The sequence below is a fragment of the Trachemys scripta genome, chromosome 8 (genome assembly GCF_013100865.1).
Source record: "Trachemys scripta elegans isolate TJP31775 chromosome 8, CAS_Tse_1.0, whole genome shotgun sequence".
In the NCBI taxonomy this organism is placed as follows: Eukaryota; Metazoa; Chordata; order Testudines; family Emydidae; genus Trachemys; species Trachemys scripta.
Genome location: NC_048305.1, coordinates 79162181 through 79189643, shown reverse-complemented (window position 1 = coordinate 79189643; position 27463 = coordinate 79162181). Strand labels below are relative to the sequence as shown.

The 27463-nt window shown below is 41.9% G+C and overlaps 2 protein-coding genes across 2 annotated transcripts in view; both read left to right on the top strand.

Annotated features, from left to right (window-relative positions):
* On the top strand, positions 1 to 26446 carry LOC117881741 (calcium-activated chloride channel regulator 1-like). The gene is given in 11 exon segments (XM_034779372.1): positions 1 to 174; positions 6374 to 6601; positions 9518 to 9742; positions 10650 to 10827; positions 12746 to 12852; positions 17132 to 17362; positions 17939 to 18209; positions 19255 to 19419; positions 21186 to 21232; positions 21235 to 21421; positions 24309 to 26446. Coding segments are annotated over 11 exon segments (2187 nt in total). The 5' UTR covers positions 1 to 54; the 3' UTR covers positions 24737 to 26446.
* Positions 1 to 27463, top strand: part of LOC117882100 (calcium-activated chloride channel regulator 1-like) — a 141397-nt gene that overhangs the window by 42301 nt on the left and 71633 nt on the right. The window lies entirely within an intron of this gene.

Sequence of the window (27463 nt, the reverse complement as noted above, 5' to 3'; positions counted from 1 at the left end):
TCGGCTGCTATCACTGGTAAACATATAGTCCAAAGCTGCACAGGAAACAGCTGCATGACAAGAGAATGTGAATATGATCAACAGACAAAGCTGTATGAAGCTGGATGTAAATTTGTAGCAGAAAAACCACAAAATGTCCGAGCATCTATAATGTACATGCAAAGCCTCTCTTCTGTAAGTATTGTTACTGCTTTTTGACCTAATCAGATATTCGGGGTCTTGTGGGTTGTTTCCATTAAGAGAACCTGATATGGAGTAAAGTATTTCTTTGATGCAATCTTGTTAGTTTACAAAGAATATACACGAAGTCCTGTTACTCTGAAGACAGCAGGAATCAAACAGGAGGTATTTTCTTTGTTCACAGTTCCAAGCCTCTTTCAAGCCATCACTCTGCCCAAAAAACTTTCCCTCTGCTTTCTGAGCAACATTTCCAGTCTTCCCTCACCATGCCCAACATTTGCTGAAGTATAGTGAGGTGGATCCACTGGCTTTCATTAACCTTTTCATTGCCAGGTCTATTTGCCTCATCACCCACCCACCCATGCACCCATAAAGGATCTTACTTAGGGCACTGCTTTGCCCTGCAGCTCCCCTCTACTGAGTCTGCATTTCAGTGAGCAACCCAGTCTTATGCCAGACACAGATGGAGAAGGTCTGGAGAGAGCAGTATCACCATGAGTTGCGGGTTGATGTTCTTCATGGCATGGAATCATCATAGAGGTGCATGGTCCATGACCAGGGTGAATTAATTGCCAAGAAGGTAATATTGGAGTGCCTCCATGGCCCTTTTCACAGCTAAGTCCTCTTTTTCTATAATGGAGTAGGCCTCTCTTGGGAACAATTTGTAACTCAGAATGGGATGTTCCTCACTATCAACCACTTGGGAGAATTCAGAGTAGCAGCCGTGTTAGTCTGTATCCGCAAAAAGAAGAACAGGAGTACTTGTGGCACCTTAGAGACTAACAAATTTATTAGAGCATAAGCTTTCGTGGACTACAGCCCACTTCTTCGGATGCATATAGCTTGAGAGAAGACAGCCCCCATCCAGCTTCAGAAGCATCAGTGTGGAGGAGGAATTTCTCGGTGAAGTCCAGGCTGTATAAAATGGGCTCCCTACAGAGGTGAGCCATTTGTGGCTAAAGACCTTCTCACAGGTTTCCGTCCAACGGATCTTTCTCAGGCTGCTGTTCTTGAGCAGATTGTTGAGAAAGGGCACAATAGATGAGAATCCTGGTACAAACTGGTAGCAGTATCCTGCCAGCCACTGTCCATCACCTGCTGTGGACACAGACCATGAGAAGTCCCACCTTCATGGGTCTGACAGACAGCAGCCCCATGATTCGTGATTGGCTCCCCACCCTATATACATCTAAGGGGCATTCCAGGAAGTGTCCAGGGAACAGCATGGTTTCTTTGTAGCTGCCATGACGTCTCCCTGCTCCGATCTCAGCTTGATTGGGACTTTACCTTCTGACTTGGACCCCAAAATGTGACTTGAACTCTCACCCTTGTACTGACTCTGCCTTGGAACCTGACTATGCACTCCTCAGCTGCTCCCTACCTCAGATATTGAACCTGGCCCTTGTTCCTGCTAACTCCACCTAACAGAAGGTTCAACTGAGCTACAGATAGGTCTTCCCCAGCTTAGGGGCCTTAAGTTGTCAAACACCCCAGTGTAGTTTATTTGCATTTGTTCTTCCTACCCCCTTACTGATCCATGCAGCATAATTATTTACAGTTTCAGTTTCTCCTCAGTTCTCTGAGGAGAGGAGAGGGAAGGGATCTCTCTACTCAGAGATCCTTCCTGGTTTTGGCTCTGCTAGTCTGCCTTTCTCTCCCCTGCATTGCCTTTCTGTGCCTTTTTCTATCTCCTGTGTTAATAGGCCAATTTGCTCATTAGTCCTCCCCCAGCCCATTCTAATCCACTAATTAGGCCTTGTCAGGTCCACCCTGGGGGGGGAATTAATTGGTGTTTAAGTGTACAAAGCACTGGCTCAGCTGTTGGTTCCCCTGGGTCCTCAAAGACCATTGGGCTCAAGGTGTCTCTGTTGGATCCTGCATTCATTTCCTTTGGGAGATGGATTGTGGCTCCCACTTCTTCTATGCCCTGGAGAAAAAGAAGGGGGCTAAGAAGCATGTCACCTGCCTTTTGGCAGAGGATGGCACCCCTTCACGGATCCGGTGGAGATGCACGTGAGGGCCAAGATCTTCTATTCCAGACTCTTCTCCCTGGTCCAACCCACACCGATGCCTGCAGGGTGCTCTGGGATGGAGTCCTGACGGTCAGCTCAGATGATCAGGACTAGCTGGAGCTGCCTTTCACTCTGACCGAGTTCTCAGAAGCCCTCCATCAGATGCCCACTAATAAATCTCTGGGTATGGACGGGCTGACCGTGGAGTTCTACCACGTGTTCTGGGACATCCTCAATCCGGACCTTGCCATCACCTGGGCTGAGTCCTTAGGAAGTGTGGTGCCTCTCCTGTTGTGCAGGCAAGCTGTACTCACCTTGCTACCAAAGAAGGGGGACCTCCGTGACCTTTGGAATTGGCCTCCTGTCTCGCTCCACAGCATGGACTACAAGGTCACAGTGAAGGCCATCTTGCTGTGGCTGGGGTCCGTGCTGACGGATGTGGTCCATCCGACCAGACCTACACCGGGCCATCCAATCTTTATCTGGTCCGGGACATCCTCGAGCGCGGGTGTAGGGATGGTCTGTCATTCCCTCTCCTGTCCCTTGACCAGGAGAAGGTGTTTGACAGAGTGGAACATGGTTATCTCCAGGGCACTCTGCGGGCATTCGGCGTCAGGCCCCAGTTTGTGGGTTTTCTCCAGGTCCTGTATGCCTCCGTGGAGTGCTTGGTCAGGCTCAACTGGACTCTGACCGAACGTGTCAATTTTGGGCGAACGGTGTGTCAAGGATGTCCACTGTCAGGCCAGCTGAACACTCTGGCCATTGAGCCCTTCCTGTGTCTCTTCTGTAGGAAGTTAACAGGGTGGTTGCTCCATGATCCAGAGTTGCGTGTGGTCCTGTCAGCGTATGCTGATGACATACTCCTCGTGGTCCAGGACCTGGGTGACCAGTCGCAGATTGGCCTCCTCCACTGCAGTCAACTGGGTCAAGAGCTCTGGCCTGGTGGCCGGGGACAGATGGTAGAGAGTTCCCTCCCATCCCTGCTTCAGGTCATTCGGTGGAGCGTGGGGCCGCTGCTCTATCTGGGCATTTACCTTGCTGCCACCCATCCCTCTCCACTGGAGAACTAGCAAGATTTGAAGGACAGGGTGGCTGAGCAGCTGAGGAGGTGGACAGGACTCCTCCAGTGCCTTTCCCTGTCGGGGAGGGCACTGGTGCTCAACCAGCATCTACTGTCCAGGCTCTGGCACCGGCTCAACATCCTGAGCCCGGCCTGGGATATCCTGGCCTGGCTCCAGAGGTTAGCTCTAGAGTTCTTTTGGCCAGGACTGCTCTGTGTCTCTAGTGGGGGGTTGAGTCTTCCCCTGTAGGAGGAAGCACAGAGCCTGTTCTGCTTTTCCAGTCAGGTTCATCTCCTCTGCCTCCAGGGCCTGCAGAGACTCCTTTATGGTGCAGGTAGTTCAGCATGGCGCATGTTGGCGCATGCCTCCTTCACCACATCTGAGGGCTCCAATATGACTGGCAGCTCTTTTATCTCCGATGGGTCTTCCACAAGACTTCTACCGGGATCTCCTCCAGACCTGAAAGCTGGTTTTGGTGACCAGGTCTGTGGTGGCCACCGGCAGATCTCCTCACAGAGGCCCTGCTACACAATCCCCAACATGGTTTGCAGGTGGCGGAGTCCCACTTGGTACACCAGAGGTTGGTCCTGGCAGGAATGACCAGAATTGGAAACCTTTTGGACTATGACCTGGGGGATTGGATGGATCCCCTGGCACTTGGCCAGCACAAGGGGCTCTCCACCCCTCATACTTCCCAGCGTGTACTCCAGGAGGTGCGGGCAGCCTTATCGCCCGCCTCTCAGTTTTTCCTTGAGCAGATCCTGCAGGAGGGTGCTCACCACTTGCCCCTCACCCCAGGTCCTCCGGACCTTGTTATCGGTCCCCTGCCCCACGAGCTCCCACACTCACTACCTGCCCCTTACCCCAGGTCCTCCGGACCTTCTTATCGGTCCCCTGCCCCACGAGCTCCCACACCCACCCCGCGCCACCAGCACAAGTCCTGTAATTTCTGTGGCACCATGCAGGACCAGGCCCCCGGAGATATCCAATGAGTTTAAAATGGCCACCTTGCCACAGACTTTGCTAACGGATGCATAATCCCATGCTGTCACTGGGGGTAGCCCACAATAGGCAGCCTGTGGTTCTGTCCTGGTCAAGTAGGTGACTGGTAAGACTGCTCAGTGTCACTGCCACCCATTGAAAATTTTCAAGAAAAGTCACTGGATCATCTTCAGGCCCCATCTTCATGAATATGACTGGTACCAGGGCCAAGGCCAGGTCTGTGTCCACCAGACCGATGGTGGAAGCCTGGCCACTGTGAGAGGCTGCAGTGAGGTCACACCCTGTTGCACCAGCCTTTGTTGCTGTTGCTTCTGAGCAGCTAAGTTTCAAATCAGTTGCTGCTCCTGAGTGGCCAGTTGCTGTCGGAGCCACTGTTGCTGCTGGTGTTGGTGGGTGTTCTGTTCCGCCATTGATTTCAGTAGTTGCTCCACATGCATATTGCTGCGGAGTCTCTTCCGAGAGTGTTGATGTTTTTTAAAAAATGTCCTGACCTCTTCCCTTCCCCTGGTGCTAGATCTGTGCCTGCAGTCTCCCACCAGTTTGTTCTGCATGGGCTGCCTCTGTAGTGCCCCCTTATGGCCGTTCAGGGTATGATTCATCTATCTACAGGTCTCTGATAATATGTTGCTATGTCTACGAGGTACAAAGTAGTATTGCTTTTGCCCTCTAGTCAAGGCTCATTTGAGTCCTACCCCTTCCAAAGGAATCAGGAACAACAAAACAACAACAAAAAACACAACTCAAAACAGAGTTGTCCAATGAAACTTATGTGGGACCCAGCCTTTCTATTCAAGGATTGTCTGCAAACAGTTCTTGCTTCGGCTGATCCCCCCAGGAGCTGATTGTCCCTTCTAACAGGAGCTTGTCAGGCCAGCAAGCTAGCTCAAACTCTGATCTGCAACCAGGCTTCTCTCTGGAGAAGCGGAGTTCTGCTCTTCTTCCTGGGCAGCCCTGAGTTTAGCTAAGTTTCCTTTTACCTCCTCTCTGCATGCCTGACATTTGCTGTTGGTGTAGTGTGGTGGGGCCAACTGGGTCCATAGGTTCGCATTAACCCTTTCATTGCCAGCGTGGGGCCTATCTGTACCATTACAGGTGTATGGAAATATCCTGACATTGTGGAAACTTTTTTGCTCCCGTTTGGGTCAGATAACAAAGTTACCCAGCTGGGGCATTTTCTGTTACAACACTGAGAAGGTTTATTCCTTTGTGACAGTCTAATCCTGTGATGTGCTAAGCTCCCACTAACATGTATGGATATTGAGTGTGCTCAGCAACTTGCTAGAGACACTCTGCACCTTACTTCTGGAGCTTTGAAAATATTCTATGGGCTAAATTCTGCCCTGCGGGGAATAGCAAGGGGGGGACAGACACAGCGAGCTGGTCATCCTCTTTTAAAGTATTCCTGTCAGCCAGGAAGATCAGAGGGTTTTTGTTTTGAAAACTTTTTCTCCTTCTGCATGATTTTCCCCTGGCAGAGTGTGTAGTGTCCCAGGTGAGTTTGAGCCTTATGTGTCAACGCACTGAGACTCCATAGTAACTACATAACTGTGAACTTTACTGATGATGTCTGCATTGCCAGGGCATCCTTACAACACTGATTAAATACAGGTATGTCTACACTGCACTCAGAGGCATGACAGAAGTTCAGGAATGCATATTGGTGCTAGCTTTAATCTAGCTAGCGAGGCTAAAAATAGCAGCGAAGACATGGTGGCATGGACACTGGTGCAGGCTAGCAATGTGGAGTATATATCCAGGGTTCTGGGTGGGTTTGTACAGCCCATGCTGCCACATCTTTACTTCTATCAATAGAAAAATGAGCTGGATTAAAGATAGCATGTGTACGCCCGCCTGAGCGCCAGTCATACCGCCAATTGCAGTGTGGACATACCTGTGTAACACCTGAGACAGATTCTTTGGGAACACTCTTCTCTGATTACTTCTTCCAAGGTCCAGGACATAGAAGGATTTTATTCTCTATAGCCTTTAGAGCAGGCAAAGAATTTCTGTATTTGTGATTGTCGTGAGCAATGGAAAAATAGTAGACTGGGATTTGCTACTACACGTGTTCACTTGTTTTTCAGTAATCATTCTTCTCTTCCAATTGGCTTTTTTTAGGTGGTTGAGTTCTGTGATCAAAGTACTCATAATGAAAAGGCTACAAATCTGCAGAACAAAATGTGCAACTACGAAAGCACCTGGGAAGTAATTATGAACTCTACGGACTTCAGTAACACCTCTCCAATAAATAGCACAAGTCCTCCATTTGAGACGGCCTTCTCATTGCTGCAGACCAAAGACAGAGTAGTCTGTCTAGTACTTGATGTTTCTGGGAGCATGGCTTGGGTAAGAATAAACATATAAGTTCTGCTTAGAAACAGTTAGGCAGTTATAAAACAATGTGCTGTATATATATTACCGTATTTTCTTTAGTCAATATTTCCGTAATCATCCTTTATTGTTAAAGAAAAAATTGAGGCCACTATTTCTCCCATTATACCTATTTAGGGATTGCTAAAAGGAAACTCATCACATTCCTAAAAATGATATGCCAGACTTGGTTTCTTTTTCTTTACAAAATATATCTTCTGCTCCTCTTTTTAGTTTCAGATCCAGAATGTCAGAACCACTGTACTTCCCCAAAACAGAAAATATATCATAGATGCAAGTTTCATGATATTTTTCGTATGTGACTATCTCAAATTATTTTAAAAATAAATATATGTCACTAGCATAGCAAAATAAAAAGAAATACTTTTCCTCATAATCATTTATCCTAATGAATCAAGAATTTGGGTTGTCATAAAGTGATGCTGGATTAACCAGGGTGAAGCTTTCTTTTGTTTAAATTTAGCACAATTCTCATCTTGCAGAGGCTGCTATAGGTGATATGAGCCTTTAAAGAGACTCTCAATCTCTTTAGGGCCTCAAATTTACCATTCTTAAAGTAAATCCAATGTAACCTCCCTGAATAAGATGTGTTCATATGTATAAATATCACATAGAAGTCAGAGTCATCTTATAAGTTTGCCACATTTTTTGCAATTTATCCTGTTCCTTTTCAAGCTTTACATGCCTTCTGACCATAAATCCATCTCCCCAGGTTTTATGCTTACATGCCAAACATCTACCCAGCTTCCAAGAGCTATTTTATATGAACTACTGTTGCATTCTTTCCCTAATATACAGTATTTCCTTATCCCTAATTTATTTATTTCAAACATTCAGTCCTGAGCTAGTGACAATGTCTGTTCTCAAATATGTTACAACTTTCAAGTTTGATATCTCACAGACCTTCAGGGCTAGAAATAGGACCTTCCCACCAGTATATTTCTGGGAAGAGAAGATCCTCAGCTTCCCTGTGGGAGGCACAACATCCTTTTGTGCCCTGGAGAGGCCCCAGATATCTCGCTTTAAAATTATGGCATCTTAATGTCTGGAAAAAAAGTATGTAATTTTTAGAAGTCTTTATGAGCCCTCTATGGGTTGAATAATGATAGCAAAGGCAGCTGGCTTTACAGGTGGGGGATAAAAAGTAGTCCCAATATAAAAATATTAAAACCTCTCTAAAACATTCCAAGAATGCTTTTTTCTATCATATCAAATATAGTCACTCAAAATAAGTGTTTTACTATAGCTTTCTTTAAAATACAAATAGTTTAGGTCTTCAGTTCAACAATCAAAACAACTCCACTGAGGAGCCAAATGATGAAGTTTTGATCTTAGGCTTATGGTATGGAATTTGTAAAGGATGGTGTATGGTATCCATCTTCTTTCTCAGAAAGATAATTTATGGGGCTTAAACAGGTTGTCAGTGTCTCTTAAAATATTTGACACAAACCCACAAAAATGAATTCAGTGAAAATGTACAGGAAGATGCTTAAAATGGTATATGACGTATTTCTGTGGCCTACAGGTTACTATATAATATTTTATAGGCTTTCAGTTTTGTAATTGAGTATTTCTCAATATCAAATCATAATTTCATTTTCTTTGTGACAAAGAAAGATATGGATCTCAAATAAGTGGTGCATTTTGCGATGAGCTACAGTTGAGCAGAATGGAATTCAGAGCTCTTGAAAGTAAAGTACTAAACACTGTCTGAAAGCAGGTACAGGGCAGTTATACCCTGTGTAAGCTTCCCCTATACTGCTCTGCCAACACAATTTATTCCTGCCATGCCACACCATACAAATCCATTCCTGGGGCTGATCTTCAGCAAAGATTGACAATTTCCCCAAATTATCTAGTGAAGTTATGATGTGATAAATGTCTGTCATGCATGACACATGCTATGAAATCACCCAACTAGGGACTGAGACTGGCACAGGATGTAACTGCGCCAACCTTTTCTCTCTAGAGATAATACTTCAAATTCTAGATCACAATTGAAAGTGAATGTGGTGTTCTCTAATAATTATCCATCCCCATCTCAAAACCAAATGTTTTGATACAGCTGGCATTCCTTTTTCTGGAGAGATTTCAAATTAGAAAAGCTTATGTGGACTAGTACTATGAGCATTTTACTGTCATTAGCATCCAATTCAACCCAAAGCTATTGAAAGGCAAACAAGTACTAGATTTCCAGAAATAAAAGATATAAATCAGCCCATCCCTTAATCTTAATATAGGAGACTAGATCAAGATCTTAACTAGATCAAGAATAATGACAGCTAGTTTTATAGAGAAAGGAAAGCTTCTAGGGGTAAACTTTCTCAGCTGGTTTTCAGCAATCTGTTCAAATATTTACATTTAAAATAAACCCTTTCACTGCAATTACTAACTTTCAAAGTGCCAGGAACCTGTGAAATAGAGGGACTATCCTAAAGCATAGGTAGGTTGAATGCTGTTCTCTGAGGCTGCAGCCATTTTACCTAAACAAATTATGTGAAAGAGAAAACCTTATTTGTGAGGAATATCACCACATTATTAGAATGCTGTTTGGTTGACACAGTTATGTATCTCCTGGATGTTTCAATATGCAGATACCCTTCCATTATAACAGAACAAAGTACACATCTCCACTGGTCTGGAAAGGATGTGCCTGGGGATGATGTGTAAGGTAGTTTGGGTTACCCAGATATTGGGTATTTGTCTAATTTTCCATATTTTCCCCTGAAATCTCTCATCTACTCTATGGCAGGTACATTCCCATTTATCAGTACGAACTGAACAACATTAGTAATTGCTGTATTCTTGCTTTTTGCTATCACTCTTGAAAAGCCTTGATAGTTCTAAGTACGTCCCTTTCTTCACCTGCAGAATAACCGCATTAAACGTCTGTATCAAGCTGCGGAGATATTCCTGCTACAGATTATCGAAATGAATTCCTGGGTTGGAATTGTCACATTCCAATCTACAGCACAAATTAAAATTAATCTACAACAAATAGTCACTGAGACTGTACGCCATGATCTTATCACATACCTGCCTACATCAGTTGATGGAGGAACTAAAATCTGCAAAGGAGTACGCAAAGGATTTGAGGTGAAGGAGAACTTAGGGGGAATGTATCCTGGAATGCAGTGATAATGAAATGGAACTAGGAGGAGAATAGTGAGTAGGAGTAAGGAGGTGATATCACCTCTGTGTACAGCAGTACTGAGACTATTACTGAAATACTGTCTCTGGTTCTGGTGTCCACATTTCAGAGAGGATGTTAGGGAAACGGGAAGGGATTCAGAAAGACAGCTACAAGAACAATTACATGTTTGGAAAATGTGCTTTATAGTGAGAGACTTAGGAAGCTCTATCAAGTTAGTTCAATGGGAGCAGGTTCAGGGCCTAAGAAATTAACAAGGCCCTGCTATGTTTATACTAGCAAAAAAATTAAGATTGCTTTGAGAAAATCTTACAAGAATGTTTTGCTGGAATCTCAAGGCATTGTGCAGACGATCAAAATCATATAACTTCTAATATAGAAAATCCAAATTTTGTTTATTTTAACATTGGTTTAAGCATGGTTTTATTCTGATAAGTTGTTATGTAAAATGGCACCTTCATGCTCCATAATTTCTCAAGTCACTTTCCAGAATGGGCATGGACAGGCTTCCACATGCCCTGTGCATATGCTGTCATTGGCAGCAGGATCTGGAGTGGGGGCTGGCAGACACACGCATTACTACTACTTGGAATGCTGTAAGGAGTGTGCTAGACACCTCTCCCCTGAACCATCCTGCCCTGTGCAGGCAATGTAATTCAGACACCTTCAGTTCAACTCTTGCCACATGACACAGCCTCCTACACCAGCACAATTCACACCTGTAAGGAAAAGATTTTGCCTTACACTTCCACTTTAAGAATTTCTCTTGATGTAGACACTGCCTGTGTTAGAGCAGCTAACATTTACGATAAAGTCCTATTGCTAATACCTGAAATTTTCTTCTCAATTCAGGTGATTAAACAAAAATACTCTAATCTCGATGGTTCTGAAATTGTATTGCTGACAGATGGAGAGGATTCAGATATGAGCATTTGCCTTAAGGAGGTGGAAGACAGTGGATCGATCATTCACACCATTGCCTTGGGGCCAAGTGCTGCTCCAGAACTAGAACAATTTTCAGACATGACAGGTAAGTAAGTTTCTAATCCTATTTTTGGCATGCACACCTGAAGCATGAAATGTAAAACTAGAGTGGTTTACAGCTTGTAATAGGGAAAAAAAATAAAGTCAACTAATTCCAGTCGTATATACAGAATATTTATTTTCAGCTGAATAAACACAATAATATTGGGAGCAATTATTCATTTTTTATCTATTGTTGCTTTAAAAAATCTGTATCCTGATAACACCCTACTTAATAGCAAGGTTTGATAATTATATTACTGGCGGATGTTCCTCTAAACAAAAAGATAAGCTCAGTGTTTAAATCATTAACGTTTTATTTCTGATGTTTACATAGCAGTGATATGCAAACCTATTAATGTCCTAAGTAGTTAAATAATGACCAACTCACAAACAGTCACAGCTGGAGGGATCTAGCTGAGGAGTCAACAACCACAGTCTCTATACTTGCAACTGGGAGGCTCAGTCAGCTCTGCTTTGCGTTGGAGCTACACTGTTCCTTTGAACTTCAGCCATTTGAAGGAAAGCCAGATGGGTGCTGGGTGATGCTGCAGTACAGAGCAACTACCATGGGAATTCCATGTGTTGATTTAGACTGTAGCTTTACTCTGAATAGTGACTATGTATAAATGGCACCTTCTTAGTCAACTGAGATGCTCCTTTTGTGTATTCAGAGTCACATCTGCTTGCTTTAGGGACTTAAATAAGATTGTACTGCTTTTTTACTCTGTTAGCATTGTACAGCCAACATGGCTATGAGAGAACAACCTGAATTCTGTTCTGGTTTGTGTATTATAACCAGGGGTGAAAGTAACTTAAAGGACTTACCGGCAGGGCTGGCTCCAGGGATTTGGCTGCCCCAAGCAGCCAAAAAAAAAAAAAGCAGTGATTGCGATCGCGATCTGCGGAGGGCAATTCGGTGTAAGGTCTTTCGCTCCGAGTGGGAGTGAGGGACCATCCGCCGAATTGCCGCTGAATAGCTGGACCTGCCGCCCCTCTCCGGAGGGGCCGCCCCATGCACCAGCTTGCCAAGCTGGTGCCTGGAGCCGGCCCTGCTTACTGATACACTGGACTCCTGAGTGGGGGCGTGGCCTCAACCAGAAAAGGCAGGGCCTTTCAATATTTAGCAGCTGGAGTCCTGGGCCCTTTAAATCACTGCCGGAGAAGCCAGTCCAGGCCGGCACGGCCGGACCGGACCAGACAGGCTTACTTTCACTTCTGATTATAACAGAATAGTTCACTAAGTTCTGATCACAGAATCTTTAGTGTTAAGTGGTTGATGTGTGAGCCAGAAAGAACCCAGCTGGTCTTTCAGAGCCCAGTCTCAGCGGGCAGGGCTCTTTGTTTGAAATAAATGGCCAGATTTCCAAAGACACTGCGCACCAGAAGTTCCCATTGGCATTATGGGTGCTCAGCACAAATAAAAAGAGGCACAAACATTGTATTTGTAAACTTAGTAGATTTGATCTGAGTCACCGAGAAACAATAATCTTGGAATGCCACCATGTCATTTTGACAGAGGTGTTTTTCAGAGTGAAATTGCACTTTACAGGTCCATGGCTCAGAGTCCAGACTTACCAAGAACAGCCAATGAGTGAGCACTGTACTTGATGAAGTGCTACAGGCGACAATTCTTAGTCAGACCAAGTTAGGTGGAGTTAAAATGTGAACAGATGGGATCATTTCCCAGGTCAGACTTGCTTTCTGCAGGAACGCTCTGGGTGTTTGTATTAATTGATTCCCCACCACCCAGCGGTTCCTCCCTGCACTGCCCCATGAATAAAGGATAATAAGGGACCAACATTTAATTTAGCAAATTAACACTGTGCTCTATAGCAACAACCAAACTAGCATAAGGCAGATAACAAAAACCTACTTTTTTACAGTAAATGACTATTCTGAGTATTTTAACAATCACATTTCAGGAGGCTTAAAGTTTTATGCCACAGATACAGTTGATTCCAATGGCCTAATTGATGCATTCAGTGGAATTTCATCAGGAAGTGGAAATATTTCTGAACAGTCTACTCAGGTCTGAGTTTAAATTTTTTTTTTCACATTAATAATCAGTAACTGGTCAATTAAGAGTAATTTTAGTAGTCTGTAATCTTAACTATTGCACTGCCAGTGACTTATTTTAAAATATAAACTGATATTTGGAAATAGCAGTGGGAATTTTTAAAAAAAATTTTGTGGTCTTTTATATTAATAATAAAATGAAACAGATAATGAAACAAAGAAAATTAAAATTTCTCATAATTAGCTAATGCAAAGGGACTTATATAGCTAGAGGTAGGCAGAAATACCATAGTATGTGTGGTCACTCCTGTGTAGAACGCTGTAAATAAGTGATCTTGTTACTATACTAACGTTATCAATAATTAGGAATCTATCTCAACTGCTTCTCTTCTACACAATAGATAACATTTTGATTCCCAGTTTTCCTGACACTTCTCATGATCTATTTCAACTCAGTGATGATTTCTTCAAAATAATTGAGGCTAGTAGTACCGAGTTATCCCCTTCTCCTATTTCTACAAGAGCTCTTGGGTTGTGCTATCTGTAACTTAACAACTCATCCCTCACTTTGTTAAATCTCTGCTACGGACCCAGTTTTGCACTTTATCTGAATCATGCACAGCAACTAATATAGGTTTGGTCATGGACTACTTAGCTTCTCTGCAGTTGTATACTGGTCTTGACAAGAACTTAAGAATGTCCATACTGGGTCAGACCAATGGTCCATCTAGCCCAGTAACCTGTCTTGGCGGGTGCCAGGTGCTTCAGAGGGAATGAACAGAACAGGGTAATTTATCGACTGGCCCATCACCTGTCCTCCAGTCCCAGCTTCTGGCAGTCAGAGGTTTAGGGACACTCAGAGTATGAGGTTGCATCCCTGACTGTCTTGGCGAGTAGCCATTGATGGACCTATCCTCCATGAATTTATCTAATTCTTTCTAGATCCCAGTTATATTTTGGTCTTCGCAACATCCCCTGGCAACGAGTTCCACAGGTTGACTGTATGTTGTGTGAAGAAGTATTTCCTTATGATTGTATTAAACCTGCTAATTATTCATTTAATTGAGTGACCTCTGGTTCTTGTTTTATGTGAAGGGGTAACTAACACTTCCTTATTCACTTTCTCCACAACATTCATGATTTTATATACCTCTATCATATCTCCCCTTAGTCATTTCTTTTCTAAATTGAACAGTCAAAGTCTTTTTATTCTCTTCTCATATGGAAACTGTTCCATACACTTAATCATTTTTTTTGCCCTTCTCTGTACTTTTTCCAATTCTAATATCTCTTTTTTTGAGATGGGGCTACCAGAACTTCACACAGTATTCAAGGTGTGGGCATATCATGGATTTATATAGCAGCACTATGATATTTACTTTCTTATTATCTATCCCTTTCCTAGTGGTTCCTAACATTCCGTTATCTTTTTTGACTGCTGCTGCACATTGAGTGGATGTTTTCAGAGAACTACTCACAATGATTCCAAGATCTCGTTTTTGAGTGGTAACAGCTAATTTAGACCCCATCATTTTGTATGTATAGTTGGGGTTATATTTTACAATGTGCATTACTTTGCATTTCTCAACACTAAATTTTATCTGTCATTTTGTTGCCCAATCACTCAATTTTGTGAGATCCCCTTGTAACTCTTTGCAGTCAGCTTTATAACTTTTGCTGTCAACTATTTTGTATCATCTGCAAACTTTGCCACCTCCCTGTTTTGCCCCTTTTCCAGATCACTTATGAATAAGTTGAACAGCACTATTCCAGTACAGATCCCTGGGGAACCCTGCTATTTACCTCTCTCCAATCTGAAAACTGACTATTTATTCCTACTCCTTGTTTCCTGTCTTTTAACCAATTTCTGATCCAGGAGAGGACCTTCCTTCTTATCGCATGACTGCTTACTTTGCTTAAGAGCCTTTGGTGAGGGACCTTGTCTAAGGCTTTCTGAAAGTCCTCATACAGTATGGGCACTGGATCGCTCTTGTCCACATTTGGTGACCCCCTCAAAGAATATTAATACAGTAGATTGGTGAGACATGATTCCCCTTTACAGAAGCCATATTGATTCTTGCCCAACATATCACATTCATCTATTAGTCCGATAATTCTGTTCTTTACTAGTTTCAACCAATTTGCCTGGTACTGGAGCTAGACTTAGTGCCCTGTAATTGCCAGGATCGCCTCTGAAGCTTTATTAAAAAGCAGCATTGCATTAGCTATTCCTTAGTCATATGGTACAGAGGCTGATTTAAGCAATAGGTTACATACCACAGTTAGTAGTTCTGCAATTTTATATTTGAGTTCCTTAAGAACTCTTGAGTGAATACCATCTGGTCCTGGTGACTTATTACTCTTTAATTTATCTATTTGTTCCAAAAACTCCTACACTGGCACCTCAGTCTGGGACAGTTCCTCAAATTTGTCACCTAAAAAGCATTGCTCAGGTGTGGGAACCTCCCTCACATCCTCTGCAGTGAAGATTGATGCAAATAATTCATTTATCTTCTCCACAAAAGTCTTGTTTTCCTTGAATGCTCCTTTAGCACTTTGATCATCCAATGGCCTCACTGATTGTTTGACAGGCTTCCTGCTTCTGATGTACTCAAACAAAACAGGAAGAGGACCAAAACAGTGCCATTATGACTAAACAGCAGAGGAAACAGATGTGGTTAGAAACAAAAAGACATGTTTTAAAAATTGGAAGGCAAATCCTACTGAGGAAAATAGAACAGAACAAACTCTTGCAAATCAAGTGGAGAAGTATAATTAGGAAGGCCAAAAAAGAGTTTGACGAGCAGCTAGCAAGAGAGACAAAAACTAACACCATTTTTAAAATTTGAGGTATAAACATCTTTTGAGCCTCTATCTTAGTGTTTTTTATAAGTTTGCATGCAATTTGAAGGTATTTCACTCCTCTGACTGTTCCTTTTAATTTCCATTTAACCTCCCCATTTTTGTTTAGTTCCCATTTTCAAAATGCTGCTGTGGTGGGTATCTTTGGTATTTCCCCCCTACAAGAATGTTATATTTAATTACAGCATTGGTGCTATTGCCAGGCGGTTCAGCTATATTCACCTCTTGAACAGATCCTGAGCAGGGCCGGCTCCAGGCACCAGCTTAGCAAGCAGGTGCTTGGGGCGGCCACTCCAGAGAGGTGCGGCACGTCCAGCTATTCGGCAGCAATTCAGCGGAAGGTCCCTCACTCCCGCTCGGAGTGAAGGACTTCCTGCTGAATTGCTGCTGAAGTGCCGCAGATCACGATCGTGGCTTTTTTTCGGGGGCGGGGGGGGGGGGGAGTTGCTTCGGGCGGCAAAAACCCTGGAGCCGGCCCTGATCCTGAGAACCACGTAGGACTAATTAAAGACACGCATCTCCCTTTGTGGGTTCCTGGACTAGCTGCTACAAAAAGAAATCATTAATGATATCTGAACACCTGACTCTCAAATGTCCATCCAGATGCTCTTTGAAATAGTGTTTCAGAATCTAGTTTCCCATTTTTATTCTAAACAGAAAGTTATTTTAGTAAAAGGTACTTTTCTAATTGTAGTTTTTCTAATCCATAAACAGAAGTGAGCACTATAAAACTTATATTGGTAGCTTTTCGGTAAATTCTGCTAGCCCACATATGCAATACCAATGATGGCAAAGGAAATCTTGTTTCTCTTCTTGCTGTGTTTTATCATTTCTATCTGTGTCTCTCATTGATTTTCTGTTGTCCGTACCTGTGGTTGTGTGGCTCTCTCATTGCGCTGTCTCTCTGGAAACAGGCTGACAGATGGAGAGGAAATTTAGCATTAATCTCCTGCACAGATGTCATTTAATAGCTAGGTGGATAGACCACAAAGACCAGTGGCAAGAGACCCTTGGTTACTATATTTTCACATTCTTAAGCAATTGTACTCTGCAAATGGGTATTACAGAAAATTTGCTCAGGGCTTCATCATTCCACTCCCTTCAATGGCTAGTCCATGTGGCCCTCGCCCTCTGGCTAGTTCCCCAGGAGTGGAGACACAGTGGCAGGAGGCTTCTGCCTCCTTTGCACAACTCTGAGCTCTGCACAGAACAGCAGAGACCTGGCTCAGGGTGGTGCCAGCATTAATGCTCCTCTGTCCCTTCTTCCAGCAGTGGGCTAGTTGTCCACCAGCCAGTCAAGATGCCCTCTGAATAAATAAAATATTGATTTGTTCTCCCCTTTAAGAGGAAAATGAACCACTCTGAAATTACTGGTATTTTAAGTGTTTATCTGCTAACTAGCCATAAAACATATTTTATTTGTCTAATAGCTTGAAAGTACAGCTCAGAGTGTCGCAGTCAAGCAGTGGATGGATGGTACAGTAACTGTAGATAGCACTGTGGGAAAGGACACCTTCTTTGTAGTTACATGGAATCGAAGCACATCTCCACCAGACATTTTACTGAGGGACCCCAAAGAAAAAGAATATAGAACGTCAAACTTCACAGTTAGTGATCTAAACCTCCAAACAGCTCGACTGAATATAGCAGGCACTGCAGAGGTAAAGACTAAACTTTGTTTTATTATCTAAACATGTTAACATTTTTATAGACTAAAATGCAGGTTCTCTTTTTTAGAAGTTATAAACACATATTCCTAATGAACCAATTTTATCATTGGTGTAACTCCACTGACTTGCAATGGAAGTTGGGTATCTAACTGTTGTTTGTGCTCTTCCTAATTTTTTATTATGCTCTATACACATCCCAAGTATACAAGACTGCCAGACAAAACATCGAATTCGGGGGAAGTTAAGGTTGAGAGTATATATCTATAATATACAGGTTCCAATCCTTTCAAGAATGTGATAATTCTCAAACATCCACCACTAAAACTGAGCAAATTCAGATATAAGGTTAAATTTAAAAGAAACCAAATATTTGAGAGCACGAAGAATCACAAGTAAGGTACCCAAATTACTTTAGCTGTGGTCCTCTAGCAATACCCTAACTGCCCTTTGTGCCTTGGAAAATCTCCCCTGAATTAAGATAATAATTAACTAAGGGAAACACAAAGCTGCCCTTAAACTAATGAAGTCTTCTATTATATTTTTATATTTCATATATTTTTTTTGCAGATGGGGATGTGGTTTTATACAATTCAAAATAACCACACAGAATCTCAAGTCATATCAATGATAGTAACGTCTCGACCAGCATCTTTGGCTGTGCCTCCAGTGACTGTGAAAGCCCACATGAACAAGGATACAAACAACTTCCCTAATCCAATGGTGATTTATGCAGAAGTTAGTCAATGATTTTTGCCTGTTCTTGGTGCAACCGTGATGGCCACTGTTGAACCACAGACTGGATCTGCAGTTCAGCTCAAGCTCCTTGATTATGGTTCCGGTAATCTGATAATTACTTTTCTTACATTTTTGTCTACCCATTTTGTGGTATGTCTTTTAGAATGTCTCTGCACGCTGCTTCCAATCTTATCACTAAGGGTTCAGTCATGCTTATGCCATGAGCACAGATCAAGGGGCAGGAAGTGGAGGGAGATGGTAACTCTGGTCTCCCCCACTGCTTCAGGATGAGAATAATCTGCACTGAGTCTAAACTGGTGCAGCATGTGTGCCATGACATGCTGGTACACTTACACGGTTGGGTGTGTTAGGAAGGAGGAGAGAGAAAAACTGCGCCCAAGAAGAAGGGAGTGTCATAGTCGTGCAGAGCATTCTCCCTCTCCTGTGCTGTTACCCCTGATGCAAATAGCCAGCACAGGGACAGAAGGGAGTCTATTGCCTTGTGGGTCTGATTCAACCCTATTCACTGTTTGAACTTATGTATATTTTACATACTGGTCTGCCCTGCAGGTGGCAGAACAGGAGAGCGAGAGTCTCTTTCTATAGCTTGTCACATGCTATGTAGGCAGTATAGCTATGTTAAAAATATCTCCTTTGAAAGTATGAATTACATAGATTATTATTCTCCTTTTCCAATCTACTGTGCCTACAGAGGTGATGTGATTCAAATGCACAGTTCTGTTGTTCTCCAACTTCTCCATTATCTGAACCATGTCATGCAAACTGTAGACTCTCTCCTCCCCACATTCCAGAATTGCTTTAATCTCAAACCAAGAAGGGCTCCACAGATCAGACCACTATGGAGAACTACTAAGAAACCGTTGAGAACTACTGGCCTATTGGTTACTATTGGAAACAACAGTAAATATACAATAACATGTTTTAATGCTACATTGTAATATGTAATGAGCTCATGTCCCCACAATGGGACCGATCCTGTTTTCACCTAAGTCTGTATCAAAGCTCTTCTTGATTTCAATAGAAGAAGGAGTAGGCCCTATGTGTTTCTGAACTGAACAGCACAAAATGCCCTTGCTTAACAAAGGTACCTTGTTTGGATGGTTAATTATTACTATTTGTTTGTCTAGGTGCTGATATTACCAAGAATGATGGAATCTATTCAAAGTACTTTATAACTTTCAAGGGAAATGGTAGATACAACTTAAAAGTGCATATCCTGGGGAGAAATCAGACTGTCAGACTTGGCCACAGGCAGAGCCGAGCCTTGTATGTTCCAGGCTACATAGAAAATGGTAAGGAACATTCATGAAATAGAAAATACTCTGTGTGTGTAAAAATATGGGTGAATGGGAGATCATTTAGTGTCACAAAAAGCTTTTAAATCTTAACGTTTGTTACGTGTATCTTTTCCACTATTGTTTATACTTTTAGAAAGCAGTGGCTGGAACCACAGTATTTTTGCTATATATGAGCACTGGGTATAAATTTGTATGTTTCACTGAGACTTAAAAATGAGGTTTCAGGGAATCAGTTTCAAAGTTATGAAAGTTTAAAGTTATCAGTTTAATGCATCCACATTTTTTTGTTCTTCTTTTGAGTTTTCTCGACACATTGTTCAGGACTCTTTCCATTAGGCATGTTTGTGCTACAGTTTCTCAGTTCTAGAAAGCAAAGGTATGAATGCTGCTATTAAGATTGTACTGCTTAAGCCTTAGCAATCAGTTAATGGTACTTTTTCAATGAGTCTGTTACGAGTGTGTTGTGACTTCGTATATTTTTTCCTCTTTCCCTTATTTTTGCATTTCTATTTTGACGTAAAATCCCCAGGGAAATTAAGTGCAAAAAATACAATTAATTCATCGTTAAAATATAGCTTTATTCTGAAGTGTCTTTGTAAAATTAGCATAATCAAATTCTACACTTGTGTCTCAATTCCTCCAGAACAAGTTTGTGCTAGTTAGAGGTTAGCAACACAGCTGTTCTAACTCCCAGCCCTGCAGACTCAGGTTCTAAATATCAGGTTGTGTTCTTTCTGGTTTGTGCATTGTCTCCATAATCTGCAGCCCAAATGCCACGCTCACTTACATCTATATAACACTATGGCCATCGGTGGGATTGTACAGGGGACGTATTTTGAAGAGAATATTTGAACTCTTGGCCCTGTAGCTGGAACTTGGTTTGGGGGAAAATAGTAACTGACTTTTTGTCATTTAATCTGATTCTAGGTACATAGAGTGGCAGCTCTACTGAGTAAGGACCACTCTCTAAGCTTGAGCTGTAAGGCACCAAAAACCTCAGGAAGTTCCAACAGTTAAGATTTGTACCTCACTGTTCACTTGGCTACATTGCACAACATAGTATTTCCTATTCCTCTTTTCCTTTTTAAATATAAACCTTAATGTTATTTTGCCATTACCAAAAAGACCCAGACAAATTGTGCAACATGACTATAAAAAATATGGTGGTAGAAAACTTAGGTTTTGGAATGTCTTGACTTTTGACTGCCTGATTTCTCAACCTTAATGGTGGATTGATGCTAGTTTTTGCATTTCATATATTCTCTTTCTTGCACATCCGTACACAGACAGAATTTTCTGTATTTCTAGACTTAGAATATACTGAATTTAAAAAGTCTACATAAAAATGTGTCCAACTTAAACCCAGAAAAGTAAGCAAATGCCTCCGAGGTTGTAATTCTGCTGCTGCCTGTAATGCCTAGGAAGAGATGGGTGGAAGCTACCTTATTACAACCACTTCCCACTGACACCTGCTCAATACCTTAATCACCCTACCTGATAATAGGCACTGTTGCTACTTTCAGCTGCCCCTGAAATCTGGTTTGCTTTTGGGGTCTCCCTTAGTTTTGTGCAAGGATACATGATCCTGAAGTTCACTTCGTTTTCTGTCTGAGCCACACTAATTTTTGCACTATGTCTGAATAAGCCAAAGAAAAAAGTACTGGTAGATTAAACAAGAAGGAATGCTAGATAAAAAGAAAGTGTGTTATGAGTTTTGTAATGTTCAAATAGCATGAGCATTTTTTTTTCTTTTGGGGCAGGTGACATCAAAATGAATGCACCAAGACCTGAAGTTAGTGAGGATGAAATTCAAGCAAGCTAGGAAGTTTCAACAGAGTTGCATTAGGAGGTTCTTTTGTAGTGAACAATGTGCCTTCAGGAGGAACTACTGATGAGTTCCCACCCTGTAAAATTGTTGATCTTGAGGCTCAGTATGAAGAAGATAAAATTCACTTGTCTTGGACAGCTCCCGGGAATGACTTTGATGTGGGACAAGGTAAGTTGGAAGTTTTGTTTTAGTCAGCTGGAAATGATGAAGTATTGTCAGTTATTTGAAATTACATATGATGAGCCTGCCAAGCAGAGGACAAGAGTTATATCTTTCCCTTTGTTATGCTTAAACAAAGCACATGAAATCTTTTATAGGGGAGAAGGCAACACGCCGCATTTATTGACTATACAGTAGTTAGCATATGCTTTTCACACACACACAAACACATACACCATGCACACAATCCTGCCAGTCAATGTTTATAGTTACCAGTCCAGAGCCTGGATCAATCTAGTGGCCAGCTAGATTGGTCACAGAGGGGAGCCGGGCTCTCTCGGTTGCGATCTGATGCTCCTGGAGTAGTGGCAAGACGAACCCAAAGTCCCATGGCAAAGCACCCTGTTTTTATAGTCTTTTTTCTCTGTTGAAGTCAATGGATTTTGCTGTGTCAGTTTATGATCTGTTACTCCTTAATTGGTGTTATATTTGATGTAAACATTCCAATACACCTCCAAGAGGGTCATCCTGTCCTGGTTTCGATTTAATCAATTGTCCTTAGGGGTGCCAGTCTCCACCTCACAGTCGTCAATCTGCCCTTCCTCAATCATGGATGCGCGTTGATGGTTCTTTGGCGTCAATAAGTCTCGATAAGTGTCTTTGCTCCACCTTTCTTGACTATCTGTTTAACAATGGCCTTCACACCTTACCTTTTCCTGATGCATGCATTCCTCATTCACACAAACAGTCTTTTACAGAGACCTTTGAGAATACAAATAGCAGTATTTTATATCGAGCAAAAAAGACATTATAAATTAAACCTTGCTAAGTTTTATAACCAAAACAATTCACATTGAGGCCCAGGCCTTCAACATTCCTCTATTCTACTTAACATAGACACAATAGAGGATCCTGACTCTTACTACCTAAACCTTAAAACAAAGAACTAAAAAGGGCCCAATTTGTAATGCATATGGGAAACAGAATTCCATAGCCCCAGAGGGTCATTCCTTTCTGCTATTCAAAAAGGGTGGCTGGCAGTATGAAATCAAATCATACATTAATTCTCATAGTACAATTATAAAATCCTGCTCTTATACCATCTGCAAAATTTCACCATCACTATGGCCTGACCTCCACTAGATTTTCTCTCTTAAATTTCCTAGTGTAAACCAGGCCTCAGTGTAACCAATAAATTACCTGGTCAATATGATATTAACGTTAGTCCCCCTTAGTCCTTCAAAAAATGTATGAGAAAAATGTAATATTCCCAAACCCTGAGACTTTTACAGCAGAAATGCAAAACTTTTATACAATCAGCCAATACTAGTTTACAAAGGCAAACAAATTAAATCAAAAACACACTCACCAGTGACAATTCCCCAGTTTAGCCCCTGTCTACACTGGAACTATACATAAGTCAGGGGGCCCAGTTACACCATGGACCATCCAAGGCTTTAGTCCATTTATGGGGACACAGCCAGATCTCCTCTATAATACACATTTTAAGTATGTTGTAACCAGGTCCCGTGACTCTGTTATGTTACAGTCACCACATCAGCACAAGCCACAGAGAGGTTAAGAGAGGCAACCTACAGTCACACAGACAGCAGCTTCAGATTAAAATTTTTACATATGCCTACAGCTTTTGGCAACCAGCTCATCAGGGAACAAACCAACAACTTCATTAAATCCCCAAAGCACTAGCCTAGGTTCTGATACGTGGCTACTTTGCACTTCTCATCTGGCTCAAAACAGCCTTATAGCTAGAGTAGCCAGCAATGGAAGAATAACCTCAGTTGGAAGGATTACTCCTGGGGCAATTCTGTGCATCTGCGAATGCACAGAATTCCTCTGTCTCACATATTTTTGTATTTTCCCACATAAAAAACATTTTGCCTAAGGAGTGCTTCAGTTCCACCTTATGTCCACCAGAGGCCGCTGTGTTGCCAAAACAGCCTGCCCGATTCATGCTGGCTGTTCAGGAACCACAGTACCCTCTGGTGGGCACAAGGAAGAACTGCAGCAGTTCTTAGGCAAAATGTACTTTATGCAGGAAAATACACAATTCTATGCCCAGTGCTGCAGAATTCCCCCAGGAATAAAGGTTCATCACCGCACCTTGCCCATGGATCCAGGTTAGGACAGAGTGGGGATAAGACACGGGTTCAGAATGGCTAGTGGGGGGGGACAGACTGGGGCATGGGCGGAGGAGCTAGTGTGGTGACAGCGTTGGGACTGGGGAGGGGGCAAGGGGGCTGCGGAGACCCCTGGGGATGGGAGGGGTGCAGGAACAGGAGCAGATGAGCCTGGCTGAATGGGAGAGGCTTGGGGTCAGCCAGGGTCTGCATGGGGGAGGTTTCCCAACTCCCTAGTAATCTCATTCCCATCCAAAAAAAACCTTCTCCTACCCACCCCCCTCCACGTTCACTTCTAGGCTCCTTCCCTCTCCCTCAGCTCCTCCGTTGCCCCTGATTCCCCAAGCTTTTCCACTGCTTCTGACAGGTGCAGGAAATACAGTTCTGTGTTGTAATTTAAATGAATTACACAAAGTTCTGTATTAATATGTCTAGTAAGGAATCTATTTGTCACAAAAACAATACCAGTATCTTTCTTTTTTGGTCTGTCTTGCTGACAGACATTTTAAAATAAATTGCCAAAATAATTGAAATTGGCATGATTATATTGTGTTATTTTGATAAATAAAATATGCACAATTTTGCAGAATTTTCAGATAGTGTGTGCACAATTTTTAATTGTTTGGTGCAGAATTCCCCACAGGAGTATCTAATAAAGATACAAAACTGTTCTACAAATCCTTGTGCTGTCCTTGCATTTACAGATAGTATAATAGGCATACTAACACACTCTTACCTGAATACATCTCTTTTTCCAGCGGAAAGATACATAATAAAAATGAGTGAAAGTCTTCTGGACCTAAGAAACACCTTTGAGAATGCTACTTCTGTGAATACCTCTAGTCTGGTACCTAACCCTGCTGGCACCAAAGAATCATTTCAGTTTAAACCAGAAAATTTCACCATAGAAAATGACACCATAATCTACTTTGCAATACGTGCGGTTGATAATGCCTCCCTGACCTCAGAGGTGTCTACTATAGCACAAGTAGCTCTGTTTTTTACTCCAAAGGAATCCTCGCCTGATGGTGCATCTAATGATGATGCTATCAATGAAGGTATTAGTGTTTTAACAATAGTGTTAATAGTAGCTGGGTGTGTAGCAGCTCTGTTAATAGCTGTAAGTATAACTGTTTGCATTTTACACAAGAAAAATAGAAGGGGATTCGATGAGATCAGAATGTAATAGAACTAATTTTAAGATGAAAGCTCAGTAGGAATCTATCCTAATTTGTTCTGTTTGTGATTTTTAAAATATATAAGCGAAGACTTAATTTTGTAATACAGTTGAAAATTAAGTGAATTGACTTTAAAATAGATGTGCATTTATGTGTATTTCTGTTCTGCTTTCAATGACTTTATGCTGTGTTACAGTACATGTACATAGACAAATTACTGAGTTTAAAAGCATGTACTCAGTAGCGTAAGACACGAGTATAAATGACAATCTAGAGTATAATTTAATTCTAATCTTGCAAGATTTTTGCAACTTTAGGTATTCTGTGCTTATTAACAAAAAGTAGCAAAAACGATGTCTTTCTATTTTTGTTATCCAGTTGCTTAGCTATCAGGAATGTGAGATTTTGTAAAAAACATTTGATAGATCTGTAATCTGTCATTTGTATACATCCCTTTCACATCCTTTCAGTTATGTACAGTGAGTAGGAAACAAAAATATATACCTCTCTTGGCCCTGAGCCTGCAAATGCTTACGTACGTGCACGACTCTACTCATGGGAGGAGAGTTATGCAGGTGTTTACCTGTTATCAGGATCAGGCCCATACAGTATCCACAAATGAGCATATGGAAAACACTTTCTTCCTGATATAATCACCAATCACACGTGCAGCCTTCCAACTCCAAACTATTAACAAAAGAACAAAAGCAAAATAGTAGAAGAGAAGACAATACATGCCAAATGAGCAGGAATGCCACCTATCGCAGCATATGATAGAAGCAACTGCATGTGGCACCAAGGAGGAAAAGCTGTTCTAAAAATGGCTTTTCACTCATCTTTCCTATTTCCTGCAAGCCCAACTTGCAACATCATGCTGTATGATGTGACACTGCAGAAATGGTAAAGGATCATCCATTCTATGGGTAATGAAAACATCCATAGTTACATTAGATGGGGTGAAATTATTTTATAAGGGAGGGGCTAGAGAGGAACTTTTCCATGGGTTAATTATTCCATAACTGTCCATGTGACACACTGTTTTCCTTTTTATTCACCACTTTTACAAAACTATGATAAATCTTGTACAAACTATGCTTTGTGAGGTATCATCTGAAAACTCATAATTCGCTGAGCATTATTGTTCTGGTAAAATATATGTGGCAACATTGTATGTAAAGTCATAAGATTCTATGTATGATGTTACTAAGGGATATTCCAAGTCTGGGAAAGCAGCCTAGACCAGTTCCTCGGAGACAAAAGGCAAACTGAAGCCTCAGCCAGGTTTCAACACAATCAAAAGGACTATCAACGGGGTAAGTGGCTGGCATGAAGAAGGGCGGGAGTAAGAACTGTACATCTTGGTAATGGCACAGCTGGGGGTTCCCATGTAAACAGAATGGCTTCACCTGAACCCCAGATGAAGGTGATTCTCAAAGAGGAGGAAAAGATATAAAAATGAGGAACAGAGGCCCTAAATCACCTCTCTCCCCTCACGGCATCAACAACAGTTGAAAGACAAAAGAAGCATCATTGAATTGGGGGAGTGGTCCTGTCTGAAGGAATCCAGCCAGACTGCTGTAACTATATGGTGAGAGAAATCTTTTGCTTTAAATTCATTTAGTTTAAGTTAGGTATTGGTTTGCATTTACCTTTTATTTCTTTGTAACCAATTCTGACTTTTCTGCCTCATTATTTGTAATAACTTAAAATCTGTCTTTCTGTAGTTAATAAACTTGTTTTATCTAAACCATAGATGTCTGGATTGAAGTGTTTGAGAAACTTAATTTGAGATAGCAGTGTTTGTGCATATCATTTTCTATTTATGAAATGATGGACTTTCTATAAGCTTGTACAGTACAGAAGGAAAGAGCTGGCCAGTACAAGATGTACATTTCTGGGGACAAGTCTGGGACTGGGAATTCACTGGTGTCACTCTGCAATACAATTCAGGAGTGGCTGGCTAGAAGCACTCATGTAATTCAGCTGGGAGTGACGTTGAATGCTAGAGGCTGTGTATAAACCAGCCAGGGTAGTTGTTCGCACAGTGAAGCAGTGCAAAAGGCACCCCAATGGGAGAGTTGAGTAGCTGTGTATCCTCAACTGTCCGGATTGTACCCTGGGGAATGTCACAGTCCTTTTTATGGGATTCTTACTGCTTCCACTGAAGTATATTTAGCAATGTAGACGTATTGGCTAACATGGGTATGATTTTGTATAAGTTAATTAACTGACAGCTCAAGGTAGTTACCAAATTTGGACTTTGCCTGGAACAAACATTTGGGGAATGTCCATGCTAGCTTTTACCAATGTATTAACTACAAATCACTAGTGAAAACAAACCCTGTCTGAGAGAGGTATCTGGGATCAGATGGACCATGGGTCTGATTGGTTAGTGCAATTTCTATGTTTCCAAAATGATTTTTTTATAACATGAAGTGAAATTCAGAAATTGAATTTAACGGTTGCTCTTCTACATGTAAAGGCAATATGATTTCCCCGTTCGTTTTGTCTGGTGCATTTTGTGGATATTCTTCACTTTTTGTGGGTGTAGGTGAATAGGACACAAGGAGGTGATTAGTGATTAGTAGAGTATCTGTGTAATAAACCAAAGGCTCAGAGGTGAAATGTGTTATGCATAAAGACCAATAAAACAGAACAGACCATGGGAATTGAGGATTGTGTTTTACTTTTTATTTTTCAATTAACTCTAACCCTGGTGAGAAATGTTCCATGAA